The sequence below is a fragment of the Meleagris gallopavo genome, chromosome 5 (genome assembly GCF_000146605.3).
Source record: "Meleagris gallopavo isolate NT-WF06-2002-E0010 breed Aviagen turkey brand Nicholas breeding stock chromosome 5, Turkey_5.1, whole genome shotgun sequence".
In the NCBI taxonomy this organism is placed as follows: domain Eukaryota; kingdom Metazoa; phylum Chordata; class Aves; order Galliformes; family Phasianidae; genus Meleagris; species Meleagris gallopavo.
Genome location: NC_015015.2, coordinates 55,442,443 through 55,456,881, shown reverse-complemented (window position 1 = coordinate 55,456,881; position 14,439 = coordinate 55,442,443). Strand labels below are relative to the sequence as shown.

At 42.3% G+C, this 14,439-nt stretch overlaps 1 protein-coding gene and 1 long non-coding RNA gene across 5 annotated transcripts in view; one reads left to right on the top strand and one right to left on the bottom strand.

Annotated features, from left to right (window-relative positions):
- Window positions 1-8,444, bottom strand: part of DLGAP5 (DLG associated protein 5) — a 22,363-nt gene extending 13,919 nt beyond the window's left edge. For all 4 annotated transcript variants that reach the window (XM_031553734.1, XM_031553735.1, XM_010712114.3 and 1 more), the window contains exons 1-5: window positions 8,358-8,444; window positions 5,571-5,821; window positions 3,703-3,911; window positions 3,159-3,251; window positions 1,526-1,610 (exon numbers count right to left, since the gene is read on the bottom strand). In XM_031553734.1, coding sequence (XP_031409594.1) covers window positions 1,526-1,610; window positions 3,159-3,251; window positions 3,703-3,911; window positions 5,571-5,811 — 628 coding nt within the window. In that variant the 5' untranslated portion in view covers window positions 5,812-5,821; window positions 8,358-8,444. The remainder of the gene's footprint in view (window positions 1-1,525; window positions 1,611-3,158; window positions 3,252-3,702; window positions 3,912-5,570; window positions 5,822-8,357) is intronic.
- A 97-nt stretch (window positions 8,445-8,541) lies between these two features.
- On the top strand, window positions 8,542-11,593 carry LOC109367938. The gene is made up of 3 exons (XR_002115539.2): window positions 8,542-8,935; window positions 9,095-9,162; window positions 10,801-11,593. It is a non-coding gene; the product is annotated as an uncharacterized LOC109367938 (long non-coding RNA).
- The last annotated feature ends 2,846 nt before the right edge of the window (window positions 11,594-14,439 follow it).

Here is a 14,439-nt window from a genome sequence, read left to right as displayed (position 1 = left end):
TATAAAATATGACTTATGTTCATGCACTACATTGCCATCTTAATCATTTTCATCCACGTGTTTTAGTACCTTTTCCTATTACCTTCAAAACCAATAGCATTAACATGCACAGAAAAATTTAACAGCTCTTTATTTCATGCTCTGCCTTTCTATATCTGTAGGAAATCTAGTAGCTCCACTTGGTTATTGTTAATGATATTTGTCTCTTAAAATGCTGCTCTGCTTTCCACAGAATTGCTGTTTGACAAGTTGGGAAAAAAATTACTTGCAGAATAACCATAACATTGGATTTACCCAAACATACACTTCCCTAACATTTTCATACTAGTGTTTAAGTACGTAATGCATATTCTTCCTTCCCCAAAAGCATTATCAAATCTAGTGATTAATCTAAATTAATGTTTTAATTGTTATTCAAACGCTGATGAGAAATCTGTTCAGCATTCACTGAAAGCATGAATGAAATTTATTTAAATAGACATCTGCTGCTTGCTGACTTAATTACATGGTGATGTGAAAATAACTTCACACTGAATTACAGAATATCATGTGTTAACTATTCTTAGCATTAAAAACTTGAAGCCTTGACATTGCAGCACTACCAGGAAGAATTTATTATTAAATGTACTCTCTACTTGCTTAAACAGACATAGTTTGGGTTGGTTTTGTTTGATTTTGTTTTGTTTTCTCAAGAAATGTATGGAGTCTTCACATTGGAAGTGCAACAGCTAGACAGATACAGAAGGAGCTGTTTTGAAATCTGAAAACAACAGATTGTGCTTGTCATCTAGGGAAGCAGACAATCACACATGCACTCAGTTACATTACATGTTACACATGACATCAGTTGCATCAGAAGTTGGGGCTCTTGTTCTCTGTGCTATATGCTCACACGCTCTACCAGAAGACTATTCTTTCTAAACCTATTTCAATGTCATGTTATGCAAGCAGTTTCATGTAGCATTAATAGCATAACTACTGCACAGTATCAAACTTCACTCAAAATATTTGCAGCTCATATAATTAGCTGTTTGTTGGGATATCTTAATACCAAAATTCACATTTTACTTATATCAGCTATCTCTTGTCTTTTCCAGATGAAGTCATTTAATCTATAATAACAGCAGCAAGATGTGATATTTCCCTTAGAGGTAAATAGGAAGCTCTGTACAGCTCCAGCCATGCAATTCTGCCTATTGACCTTCTCCTCCCTTTCCTGCAGTGATCATCAGTGACCACAAGTGCATTAAATATCCTGCATTCCATCTCCCCCAGTCTACAGAAGCTACAAGTATATAAAATATCTACAGTCACATGATGCATAGTCTTTGAGCAGTTGCCTTTGTTCCAATTGCAAGAAATTGTCATCCTAAAAACTGCGTTGTTCCCTAAACCCCAATATATACGGGGGATCTTTCCTAAAAACATTCCTTGCCCCACTCTCACAGTGCTACAACTACTGGCTCAAAAGAATAACCAGCCATGTCCTTTCAGACCTAGATGTGGGATCGTTCTGGTTTCGTACCTTTCCCCTTTGCAGCCATTTTGTCTGTACTCATCTGCTTACGTCCTGCTTGCGTGGGGCGCACGCTCTGCCCATTGGCACAGACCTACAAAGGAATATCACACTTCATGAAGCACCAGGATTGCCAAAATGAAGTAGCCCAGCTCCTTTCCTCATCTTTCTCTCCTAGGCTCCAGTAAAACAAAAGGCAGGTAATTTAGAGCAAAGGTATTTTAAAAATGCCAGTGATATTAAGGATAACTAAAACAGCTCATTTCAGATATTAAAATACCAACTAATTAAGATTTTATCTAACAGAATGAAGAAAATTATTCAGTTTACTCTGAAAGTAGAGGGTAATTATTGTTGCATCTTGGTACATATTATGTGATCTAAAAGCCACTTTTCAGGAAAAAAAAGATCAGAATTAACTCAGTTCTCCCTTCACGCAGCCATGATTGGAAACCTTCCAAATGCATTCAAATTACATAAGGCAAGATTGCTAGATGCAAATTATAGCTCCTTTTGCAGATTACTGCAGATGAAATTCCTCAGAAAACCTACTTTTTAATACAAATAAAACCATGAGACTATCAAGATTCCTAGTAAAATATGCCAACAGTGAATTGATTCCAACTTTTAGCAGTAAAGATTAATCATGAGTGATAGCTACAGTAATTGCTTTCCAACAACATACATCTTCATTTATAAGGCTTGAAGGCTGCAGCATTAAATGGAAATTCGCACAACTGCTACATCTTCTTGGACTTCTAGCCACTGGTTTTACTTACTTATTATCCAGAAGAGATGGAAAGCACAAGACAAAGATCTTCTTGCATAGGAAATTTTCAAAATAAAACAGTTTCATATCCAGCTTGTTGAAAATAATAAATTTGGCAGTGATAGTCTTACATACATTAACGTGGGGTAAAATATTCTACAAGTTAAATATTTCATCTGTATGAAATTAAGATGCCAAATAGATAAGATTTCAACAGTTTTGTGCATCAGATCTGTCACTACAGGCTCCATGAAATCAAACTTACGGGGTCTGATGGGCATCTCAATCACATCTTTAAACAGGTAGCTAAATAAGATGGCATAACATACCATAATATTTTTAGGTTGAATTTTAAGAACAACTGTTCTTCCCCACTGTGAGAGCAAAAACGTGCAGTGTGTAACAAGCAGTCCATTTGCTGGGTTCAACTTTCTGAAGCTGCAGTGTAATGCAGAAAAAGAACTGACTTAATAATCTGCATTCACAAAAGACTTTCTGCATCCAGGTGAGCTTCACAGGTTCTCTAAGCCAAAGTATTTACTTTCAGTCTCATTACTGCCTCTATTCTTACTTGCATTCCTTGCTGACTGCAATAATATTTCACATGGAAAAAGGAACCTGAAAGATCAGCGCACTTTTCTCTGTATTGACTTAATCAAACTCTGTAGCTCAGTTCAACACAATGCTCAAATCATCACAATAAATTCTATCAGCTTGCTGAAAGCTTTTCTGACCTAATCTGCCCTTTTCATCAGGAAAACCTGCTTGGAGGTATCATTTTTCACATCAGAATACAACCCTGATTCACATGCTCAAGGATAATCACATCTTTTTCTCCCAATTTATTCACTAAAGTTCATTTAAGGGACAAACCGTAGAGGGCTTCGATGCAGTTGATATCACAGCCTTTTCTGTTTGGTTCTTGGCCTTTGATCGAGTAATCCTCTCAGAGAAAGCAGGAGCTGCCTGGAAACATCCCCAAGGAAACAAGGTTAACATACTCCCTTCCCTCCCTTCCATCACTGCCAGAGTGAGCAAGAAGCCTAAGTAGGTAAAGCAACAAGTCTGTGCACTTCAGAGTCAAAACATATCAAGTGAGTGATTTGAAAAAATCAGATGGGCTAAATACAAACAAGTTAGCAGTTCTAAAACAGCTTAGCTTTTATTTGCAGATGAATCACTATTTTTTGAACCAAGGCCATAGTCATAAGTACAAAAATTAACACCTCTTATATTTCCTGCTTTGTTAAAAAAAGAAGGAAATTACTCCCTTATTATTCCTTATTACAAAATATTTATGAATTATTTATACTATATTTACTTCACATAACTTGCATAAAATTGTTTACATAATCATAAATTTCAATGTCATATACTACATAAGATTCATTTAGGTATTTAATGTTACTCTTATTACCTTTTCTTTTGGCTTTGTTGTTGTGGGAACTTCAGGCGCAAGTGAAAGAAATCCACATGCAGTAGGTTTATATAACCCAACTTTAAACACACCCTTTTTTGCTTTTTCTCTTTGCTCTTTTAGTTTTCGGAGTTCCTTCTCTTCTTTATAGCGTTGAAGCATTTCCCTGCGTTCATTCACCCTCTTGGTGGCTGCATCTGTAGATTGTTCTGAAGTAAAGATAGACATGATTTATTACACATTGGAGATATTTTTCATCCAAGTAAAAGTCAGAAACTAAGCAAGTTGGAGAACTGCCAGAAAAATGTTCCAAAACCCAAGATGAACACACTAGGTCAGCAAGAAGAGTACAAGGACATGGAACTCTTAAAGTGGGTCCAGAGGAGGGCCATTAAGATGATCAGAGGGCTGGAGAACCTCTCCTGTGAAGAAAAGTTGGGGGAACTGGACTTGTTTAGCTTGGAGAAGAGAAGGCTCCAGAGAGACCTCATTGTGGCCGTCCAGTACTTAAAAAGTATAAAACAGGAGGGGGAACGGCTGTTTGTGAGGGTGGGTGGTGATAGGACAAGGGAGAATGGTTTTAAACTGAGACAGGGGAGGTTTAGGTTGGATATCAGGAGGAAGTTTTTCAGCCAGAGGGTGGTGAGGCACTGGAACAGGTTGCCCAAGGAGGCTGTGGATGCCCCATCCCTGCAGGCATTCAAGGCCAGGCTGGATGTGGCTCTGGGCAGCTGGTTGGCGACCTGCACACAGCAGGGGGTTGATGAGCATTGTGCTCCTTTGCAACCCAGGCCATTCTAGGATTCTATAAAATGACTGTCTGGAGTATGTGCCTATACTTTCAATTTAAGTTTTATAACACAAACACATGATCTGTCAGCTTGCTAAAAGCCTAAATTCTCTGCAGTGTATTCAGTGATAAATTCCAGCTTGCAAATACGCGTCCTCAAATCTGCATCCTAGAAGTGCTGCAAGTTCATGCCATGTTCTAGTGTACAGGCTGTTCCTGCAAGGCTACTAGTACTAAAGTTAACACTTGGCATTAGTTTATCAATTAGCTTTTTGTACCAGCTTCTCTACTGAAATACTTGTACAGACTGCATGGCCACGTTCAATGAGTTACAGTCAGCTCTGCAGTTGTGTAATTATCACTGGAAGCTGAAGATCAGGACAGCTTTAGAGACCAAATACTGAAGTCTGCTGGAAGCTTAGAGTAAGTGACATGAAATGTGAGAGAACAAAACCTTGTGACGTGTCTGTCTGGAAAAACAAAACAAACCTATTGAATGTTAAAGTTCATCAAAGATGACCAGGCTGTAATTTCTCAAGTTCTGTACTTGATGCGATTCCACAGGGATTTGAGTCTTTCCTTCAATTATTTTTTCCTATCAAAATACTGAATGTGGAGATATTTCTAAAGAACTCTTTAAAGGTATTTACAGAGTTACTTAGTTCTTTAGCCATCAGCACACAGAAGAGCCATACAGGCAGAATCCAGTATGTGCCAGACTCGTTTTCCCAGAGAAAGGAGAAATTAACAAAAAGGAGCAAAATAAAAATAAAAATTGTAAAATGCCAATTTCTAACCACTCTTTAAGCATGTAACAGATGCTTAGATGAGATGAGATTATAGATCAAGGTCATTCACTTCTTGAACAACAAAGCCATTCTAGTGAATATTAACAGCACAATGCATTCTTCCTTAGGATACTGTGGACAAAATTAAGTAAAGACTAAAAAATAGTTCTAGAGTCATAACGGATGGTATTAAGTCTATTTTCTTGATAGTTACAAAGAGTAATAGTTACAAATTAAAGCATGGGCCACATTTAACACATTAAAAAGCTATATAACAAGGCTTTACTTACTCTGTTTCAAACTGCTGTTTTCTTGCGAGCACGTTTCACTTGCCCCACTTACTTGAGAAATCCCCCTCGTTTTTGACACCTGAACATTGACATCTGTCAGTCCAAACTGTCTGCCCTTTTCAAACAACTTGTGTCTGTTCTCCTTTTGGAGCATGGATTTCCTGCGAGCGACTTTTGTTCTGATGGTTTCTGTACTCAAATCCTTTTTGTACCGACTGACAAAGTGGGAGGTAGCAGCCATCTTGATTATCCTGGACAAAAATCGTAACGATAGGAAAAAAGGAGACATGGTTTGTTCTGCCCTTTTTAGTCAAGTTTGTATGTCACAAAGGTGGATCTAGATTCTTCATTTCTGCATTTTCTCTGGTACACGTACAACTGACAGTTTCAGCAATGACTCTTCATTTTATGTATTCAAGGTGCTAGTTTGCTTGGTAAGTAATCAACAACTCTGAGACAGAATTAGGAGGGAAGGCTTTGTCATTGCCAGGGACTGAACTAGCCTTTTTTCAACACAGATGTTTTTCTTGTTAAGGAGACAAGAAAGCAAATGACAAGGTTGTAGGACAATACTTGGAAGCAACACTGCCACTAAGCATTTACATTATGCCCTATCTGATGGCAAGGCATTTTTGTCATGCTTCAGAGTACTTGGCTCTGGTTCCTAATTGAGTTTCCAGGATGCAACTGCAACACAATAGCATTTATTCCGAGCAGGATTTCTCCCTACTTTTTTTTTTTAACTTGAGGAAGACCTGATGAAAGCAACAGTTGATCTGTACATGCTGTGCTCGCAGCAATGCAAAAAGCACGATTCCCTGCACCCTACTGATGCCTTTTTGAGAGTTTTCATGCTTCCTGGGAGAGGAATATAAGGTGAGTCTGTGCTCTGGGGCTGGCAGTGGCAGCTCCTTGTGCCCAACTTCATGGCAGTATCCATGCCCAGAATAAGTTGCACATCACCAGCAGGGCTTGCACAGCCCTTGGAAGGGCTTGGGATAGATATTAGAGACAATGAATGAGTCAGAAATCTACTATATGGCTATGCTTTTCTTCTTTTTCTCCCCAATATGCTTAGCGCTGCAGGAGGACAAAACAGCTTAAGGAAGTTTAAATGATCAAATGGAAATAAAAAAGCAAAACTCAGCTTAAAGTACTCAAGTCAGAGACCAGATGTCTTCCATAAGATCCTGGAAGAGTTGGTGCATGTCAGTACCACCTGACTGGTTAATATCTTTCGTTGGTTAATGTCTTTTCATTTTATGTTCCAACTTTCAGAAATTCATTAAAGATGTCAGTTAAGGATTGCAAATGACCAGATGGAGTCTACCGTAGTTCACAGGTCATATTTACCCCAATTTACAGGTAAGCAATTAAGGAATGTTAATACATGAACTTCTCCAATAATCATCTTTGGGCTGATCTTGTTAGTAGTTCCTATGGTGTTACTAAAAGCCCTTCAGAAAACAGTTAGTGGAAGTATACCTCTACTATCTATCTCCTACAATAGGCAGTTTTTTTTATACCCACCAAAAGAAAACCATTCCTAAAAGCAGCAGCTACCATCTAGACTCTACAGCCATCCTCTGTGGACATCGTGGTGGTAAAGATGATAATATTAAATATTTGAGAGGTCCAGCCAAGAAGTTTATCCAAACTAAATGGACATTTCTTTCAACTAAAAGCTAACTGTCTGTGTATGATCCCAACTGCTCACTTCTGAGCCTGGTCTGATGGTTGGCGACCTTGCACATAGCAGGGGGTTGAAACTAGATGATCATTGTGGTCCTTTTCAACCCAGGCCATTCTATGATAAATACTGGGTGCATCAATCCTGCAAGAGCCATCCCTCCAGACTCTCACCTTATTTGATTCCTCCTTAGAATTGTGACACCTAGCAAGCTACTCAAGGAGTCCATCTGCCCAAGGATGGTACCTGGCTTTGTTAACATCAGAATGATTCTCTCCTTATCTCTTTAATTACTCCGTAGCAGCATTTAGGCTTGGGCCTCTGCAACCACTAGGCAAAGAACAGGGGAGCAAAGCAGGGAGATACCATCCAAATGTACCAAACTATGAGCAGAGATCATGAAACTTCTGCCTGAGCTGTCAGAAACAACACATGCTATTATACACAGGGAATCCTCAGGACTCTGACAAGTTACAGGTCAAATTTCCAATGTTTGAGTCTCCTTATCTGTTCTCTATAAACACAGCAGCCTATCCAGACTGCAGGCATGTTTTTTAATTTGTGGAAGGTACCATACCTATACAATAGCTGTTAGGTATCAGACAAGCTTACAAAAACCTGTGTTTGCCTTGTACTGTGGCAAAGATTTTAACACATTTCAAGGACTTTTATGCTTTGTCTTTCATTTTAAGGAAGTGCTGCTCTAGCTATTGTACTACAGGCTTTCTCAGGTCCTTCTGCCACGGATAAGCATCAACAGCGAGCTACCTGCTTTTAAACAATTAATCCTGTAGACACGATCGTGTGAAACCTGAAGACAAATGCAATATAGGTAGAAACAGAGCTCCCCACTCACTTTTAACACAAAGATACCCTCATCCCACATCCTGGATTAAGAAAGAAGGACAGGAAGAAAGCAGTAATCTATTTTAGCTCCAGTGCTTACACATTACAGCAAACACAAATATCATTTTAAAGTCGGAACGCGGTCCGATTCAGGACCTGGATCCTCGGGGATCACCCGCCTCCCAGCTCCCCTGAGGGCTGCCTCAGGTTCTCCCTCCCAAACCATTCCCGCGCTGCCGACCCCGCCATACCTTCCCGGCCCCGCCGCTCCGCTTCCCTCAGCGCTGCCGCCTCCACTCGCTTTCAAATTTCACCTGGCGCCTCTGATTGGCCAGCCCCGGCCAATCAGCGGGCTTTCATTGGCTCGCTCCTAACGGACGGTTGATGGGCAGAGCCTAACTCGCGGAGTGAGCTGTTTATTGGTCAGCGTCATCGCCATGCTTGATGCTCATTGGCTACGCTGAGCATTGCCCCACCCCGCGCTTGCCGCTCATTGGTTGGCGAGCTGCGCGGGGTGGGGACCTCTAGGAGCGGAGGCGCTGTAAGATGGCGCCGGGCTGAGGGGCTGTGGGGTTTTTATCGTCATTTCAGCGGCTTGGGTGGGGGGTTTGTGCCCTCAGGACGTCGCTTAGGCTTTTCGAGGAGTCATGCCAAGCTCCTGCTGCCAGCACACGCCTACCTGCCGTGCTTGCCACGTCAGGGAACCGGTGTGGGGGCGTTGTTCCTGTTGTGTGTTGTGACAGAAAAGCACTGATGTTCTCAGAGGGTGCTGTGAGCGAAAAGAAGGTGACATTGGAGCATTGCCACCATAGCACTAGGAATTCCTGAGGTAACTTTGTCCTGTAAGGGCATGAATAAAGTATTGTCTGAGACTTATGAACGCACTGTAGGATTTTTCAGCTATGTCAAGGATAACCTTGATTTTCTGAGAAACTTAATATATTCCTTACCTGTTATGTATCGTTCATGTTCATTCTCTCATATGCAGGAGTATAAATCCAAGAGCAGTGTCCCAGCTTCCTTGTGTGACTGTGTTTGGTGCCACTCACGTGCAAGGTGATTTGTTCTGCACTTCTTTATCACAATAAAAATGCAGAAATGTTGATGAGGAAATCAGCCACTTGGTGGCGCTGCAAAAAAAATGTAGACACTGTATGAGTATGGCCAGACAGGGAACTGCTGAGTGCAGTGGTCAGCGCTGGGCAACAGCCATATCTTGCCATCAGCATCTCCTAATGGCACTAGGGTAAAACATCAGTAAATTTTTATTCAAACACGGTTACAGTGAATGGAAACAGCAAGAAGTGGGTTGAAGGATGCTCAGTATGAGTACAGAGCTGCTTCTTGCAGCAGCGGTCTCTTTTGCACCATCTGCTACTGGTTCTGCGCATCACAGAATACAGCTGGCAGAGAAATGCCACCACACGTTTCCTTGTGTGGGCTGCCAGAGATACAGCAAAGATTTGGAAACTTTGCAAATCCTGGCCATAAAATTCTTCATATACTGTAAAATAATAATTAACAGTTTGGAGTTTATTGACGCTCTGAGATACCCCACTGGTATAAAAAAGGCCCAATTAAACAACAGCTACAGGAGTTTGTATTTGTAGACCCTGCCCACGGAGTCCAATGTAGTCCTGACTCTTTGCTGCATTTTGTTACTGCCATTTTCCCCCTGGATCAGTGGAATTTGAGAGCATTCAAGAATTATACCCTATGATATCAGAATAAAGACCAGTTATTTGAACCATGCTGAATCACTGGCTTTCAGGAAAAAAAAAAAACAACCAACCAACAGTTTTCCAACCAAAAACCATTTTTTCTTATTTCATACCAGGAGAGCATCTAGACCAGAGCTGTTGCTCAGTTAATTTCTTCTTGAGTGTCTGTTAGTACTGAGTTTAGGCAGTGTGGCTATACTACAGCCTGGGCTTTAACCTCACCAGCTCGAGTAACATCAGTGATAGCCTAGCAGGGCACACTCCTTGCAAACTCGTAACGTGAGAACGTAACTTAGGTCCTTGGCAAGCTCAGACTGTGCCTGCAGCTTCACTGGTTGTTACTTGAGCTGCCTAGGCTACAGCCAAGAATGAGTTTCCTTAATGACTGCAATTACACTTTCCACTAATGATATCTAGGACACTGCAGTGGTCTTTTTGTATTTGAATAATGCCACAATTTTAAAGTATTTTAATGTCACTTTAAGATAAAGCATGGTCATTTTTTTTTCCAGCCAAATTCCTGATTGCTACTGATTCTACTGTGTTAAGAGGAATAAACATATTACCATTTAAAAAGAAGCAATATGAATACATAAACTCATTATCTTGTACAAGTATTATACATGCCCGAAAGATTAAATGTGTCATTCTCATGCAGTCCTGATGATTTTGTGATAATATGCTTACATTTAAGCCATTGAAGCTTTGAGAACCAATTAGAATTTCCCTGTTTCTTGAAAATATGAGTGTCATTATCAGATACGTTTTGTAGCACGGAAATCATTTTGTGGAAATCTGCTAACATGCTCTTCCTACTCTACTTTTCATTCTTTCATGTGAGATACTGTGTTTTGTGAGGGCAATTCTTCCTACCCTTGCATAAATGCCCATTACTGAAGAGCAATACATAGAGAAACCTATCTTTAAATATAGTCTAGAAATAATTGCAATTTCTGAATATATTTTTGGCCAGAGTTCAGGCAAATGGAGTTACAAAGCTGTAGTCCACAGCATCACGTGGCTGCTGCTCTCCTGCTGTCAAAGGAAGAAGGCCTCCACAAGGAGTACCAGTAGCACAGCAGTGAGTGACCCACGAACTCCCTGATGTATCAGCCTATAGCCTGGGAGGGGAGCACGTATACAGTCCTACCTTGGGCCAAGAAGGAGATGTACGTTGGGACTCTCACCAGGACAAGGAGAGCTTCCCTTTTTTGGGGGTGTTTTCTCTACTGCCTCAACTATATGCAATAAACCACATCAAGCAGAGTCCCTGCAGCCCACAGTGGTAAAAATAAAATGGTAACCTCACTCCATTGGACGAGCCCTCTTTGTAATGTTTCCTGCAGCCAGGTCTCTGCAAGGGAGGTGGGAGTTTCCACTCACTCTTGGGAGCTGTCTCACACTTACTGGGTTATAAATAGCAAGGCGAGGTACCTGACTCGAGGTGTTAAATTGCACTCTGGCAGCCTGATACCTAGCAGTCAGATGTTGTAGCACATTTATAAGCTCCCAGTTTTCACTGCATGGAGTCTAAAATGCAAACTAGCAATCATAAAATGTGAGGTGTGGTTAAAAACAAGATCTGGGTAGTTTTTATCTCTGCATATCTTTACATCCTCTGTTATTTACATTGTGTTTACAATGAACATTCCCTGCTGTTACAGATTCCAGGCAAAAGCCCTTCTCACTCAGCACTACAGGTGGAAGCATCCTGCAGCTGGTCTTATGCTCCGAGGCCAAAAGCCATATTAAAACCATATTCTTAAGGAAATTACATTCACTTCCAAAAAGATTCAGACTTTCTTCCTTCCTTTTTTTTTTTCCACAAGGAAGATGGGAGCAGGAATTAACCCAAGAACAAATGCAGGATCAGCCCTAAGCCACTGCTGAGTGGGGAGCACGCTTCGAGTTCTTTCCAGGCACTGTTTGGAGTGAGGTTACAGTGGGTGAATTGTACAGCTATCCCCTTTAGCAAAAGCAGATGAAGAAACTGCTTAGTGCAGAGGTATTAGTCGATGTTTCAGCAGCATTAGGTACGTTTCTAATTGAGTTAGGTCAGGACCACTATGTTTTCATTTGAAAAGAGCATCCTCCCCCCAAGCATTGACAAGACACCAGTCATTTTTTATTCTGGGTTAAAACCTGTGGTTCATTTCTCAGCATGCAACTCCACCACCCAGGAGCAGAATGTCTTATTTAGAAGCTGGGTGCAACTGCTGGAGTGAAGTGTTTCACCACCAAAACAGAGGCAAAGGAGATAAGGAACAACTGGGTTTAGAGTGGAAAAGCTTTGCAGAATATGACTGCTAATTAAGATGGAAACTATAAATAAAGAGCTATATGACCTGGTTAATCCTGTGTACTCTGAGAGAGTTAAACTTCTCCAGGTCTCTGATAAGATAGGACTGGTTTTCTTTATCTGTTGTTTTTCCAATGTTCAAGGCTACTGAAATGCAAAAGTGCCAGATGGCCATATAAGCTAAACAACATGCAAAATCTGTCTTATATTATCACTAAATGCCCTGGGTGGGGGGGAGATGATGGAAGGAGAAACCTTATTTAATCATTAGAAGTCACTTAGCAGCAAATGGCATTTCGCTGTCTTTTATCAGCTTACAACAAAAGATTGGGTTTGTACAGTCATGGGGACTATTATAACAGTTTTCAATCCCCTTTAAGACATCTGGTGGTATCTTCTTGTGTCTGTCACTGAAATGTTGTGCTGGACTAGTACAAAGGCTAGGGGAAAGAAATCACTTGATCCTATACCAGAATACCTACTATGAAGCTACTGGGTCACCAGCAGCAAAACCCCATTGTTCTTCTGGGATTTTGTTATGACCCAGTGGAGAAAGTACTGGAGAGGTGAGGAACTGCAGGTTCTGTTTTCAGTCCTCTCACCAATGTGGTGTTTGACCTTGAGCACGTTTTACCAATATTTTCCTTCTTTTTCTCTCTCCAGCTTTGTGAACAGTGTCTGTGTAGCCAAGAGCCCCCAGAGGCTTTGGGAGATTCACCTCAGCCATCTGAGATGCCATATTAACGCGATCCTATGCCTTGGCTGATTAGTTCTGCTGCTCCGTAGGACTCTTGAGGCATGGTGCTGTGCTGACGCAGTAACTGCTCTTAGCTTGACAATGGTCTCAGGGATCTTTTTGCAGTGTTGCATTACGCAGAACTAGTAGCGTCTCCATTGTAGCCTTGCTGCAGGAATCAGCCCTTTTTGGTTTGCTTACAGATAGCCCCAGTCCTGATCTCACCCTGATCATCTGTGGTCCCCTGCAGGGACCTGCATCGCTCCCTGTTCTCTCTAAGTAGCCATGAACTGCTGAAATCTTTTGAGGAGGGGGGAGGATCCTCACAGGGAACACTGAGTCTCACACTACCATCTGGTGACACTACTTAATTCCCCTTCTCCCAGTGCATTCCCTTTGCATTTCACTCTTGTTCTCAGTGCCTTTGGTTGAGAGGATTTCTCTGGTTGCCATCCCTTTCGCCCAGCACGCTGAGGTTTCCCTGGGCAGGACAGCACAGCAGCGATGCCTGGGGTGATGCTGGTGTGACCAACTGCGGCCCAGGGCCCGCAGTGCCTGTGGATACATCCACAGCAGAAAAAACAGCTCGTGTTTTTGTCAGCTGAGGGTAGCAACCACACAAACAATGACAGAATGTATTTAGTTGTGCTCAGGCAGAAACAGTGGAGCAAACCAGCTGAAATGGCTGGCACTGTGCTGATGATGCTCCTAACATCCTCTGCATGGCCAGGACACATCCTCAGGCACTAACCCCCTTCTCGCAGGAGTTAGGTAGTTTTTAAAGGGAAATTAATTATTTTGACTGCTTGTGGAGGACTGTTTCGTTTTTAGCTCATGGGTGCATTCAAGCTGCTCATCAGCTGTCAGTGCCACGGAGCACGGCAGCAGTTTGGCACAGTGCACACACCATCCTTGGAGGTGTGAAGAACAGTGGAGATGTGGCATTCAATGGGGGACGCGGTCAGGGGGTGTGGTGGGGGTGGGTTAGACTTGGAATCTATGAGGTCTGTTCCAATTCTGTGATTCTATGCTGGCAATCCCATTGCTTTCAGTGTCACATCATGTTGGTCACTCACCCTCACAGCACCCAGCACACTGGCATGAAGGCACAAGACTCGAGACATCAGGCCCCAAACCCTGGGGTCTGCCTTCAGACATCCCAAGCCTGGAACCTATGGACGCCGTTTGGGAAAGACCTGCCAGGATCCTTCATGACACACTGGAACAGGTTGCCCAAGGTGGTTGTGGATGCCCCATTACTGGAGGCATTCATAGCCAGGCTGGATGTGGCTCTGGGCAGCCTGGTCTGCTGGTTGGCGACCCTGCACACAGCAGGGGGTTGGATGAGCATTGTGCTCCTTTGCAACCCAGGCCATTCTATGATTCTGTGGTCAGTGCCTGGCTGCACTCTGAGGAGAGCACCGATGTCCTGAAGAGAATTCTGGATACTACGGAGATCTCGGGAGAGCCGCGACCCCGTGGAGGACACCAGGGTCCTACGAAGAGCTGGGGGCCCAGGGAAGGCTCCGCAGGCGCTCCTCGACAGCCCCGGCCGTCCCAGGGGCGCGGAGGCGCCG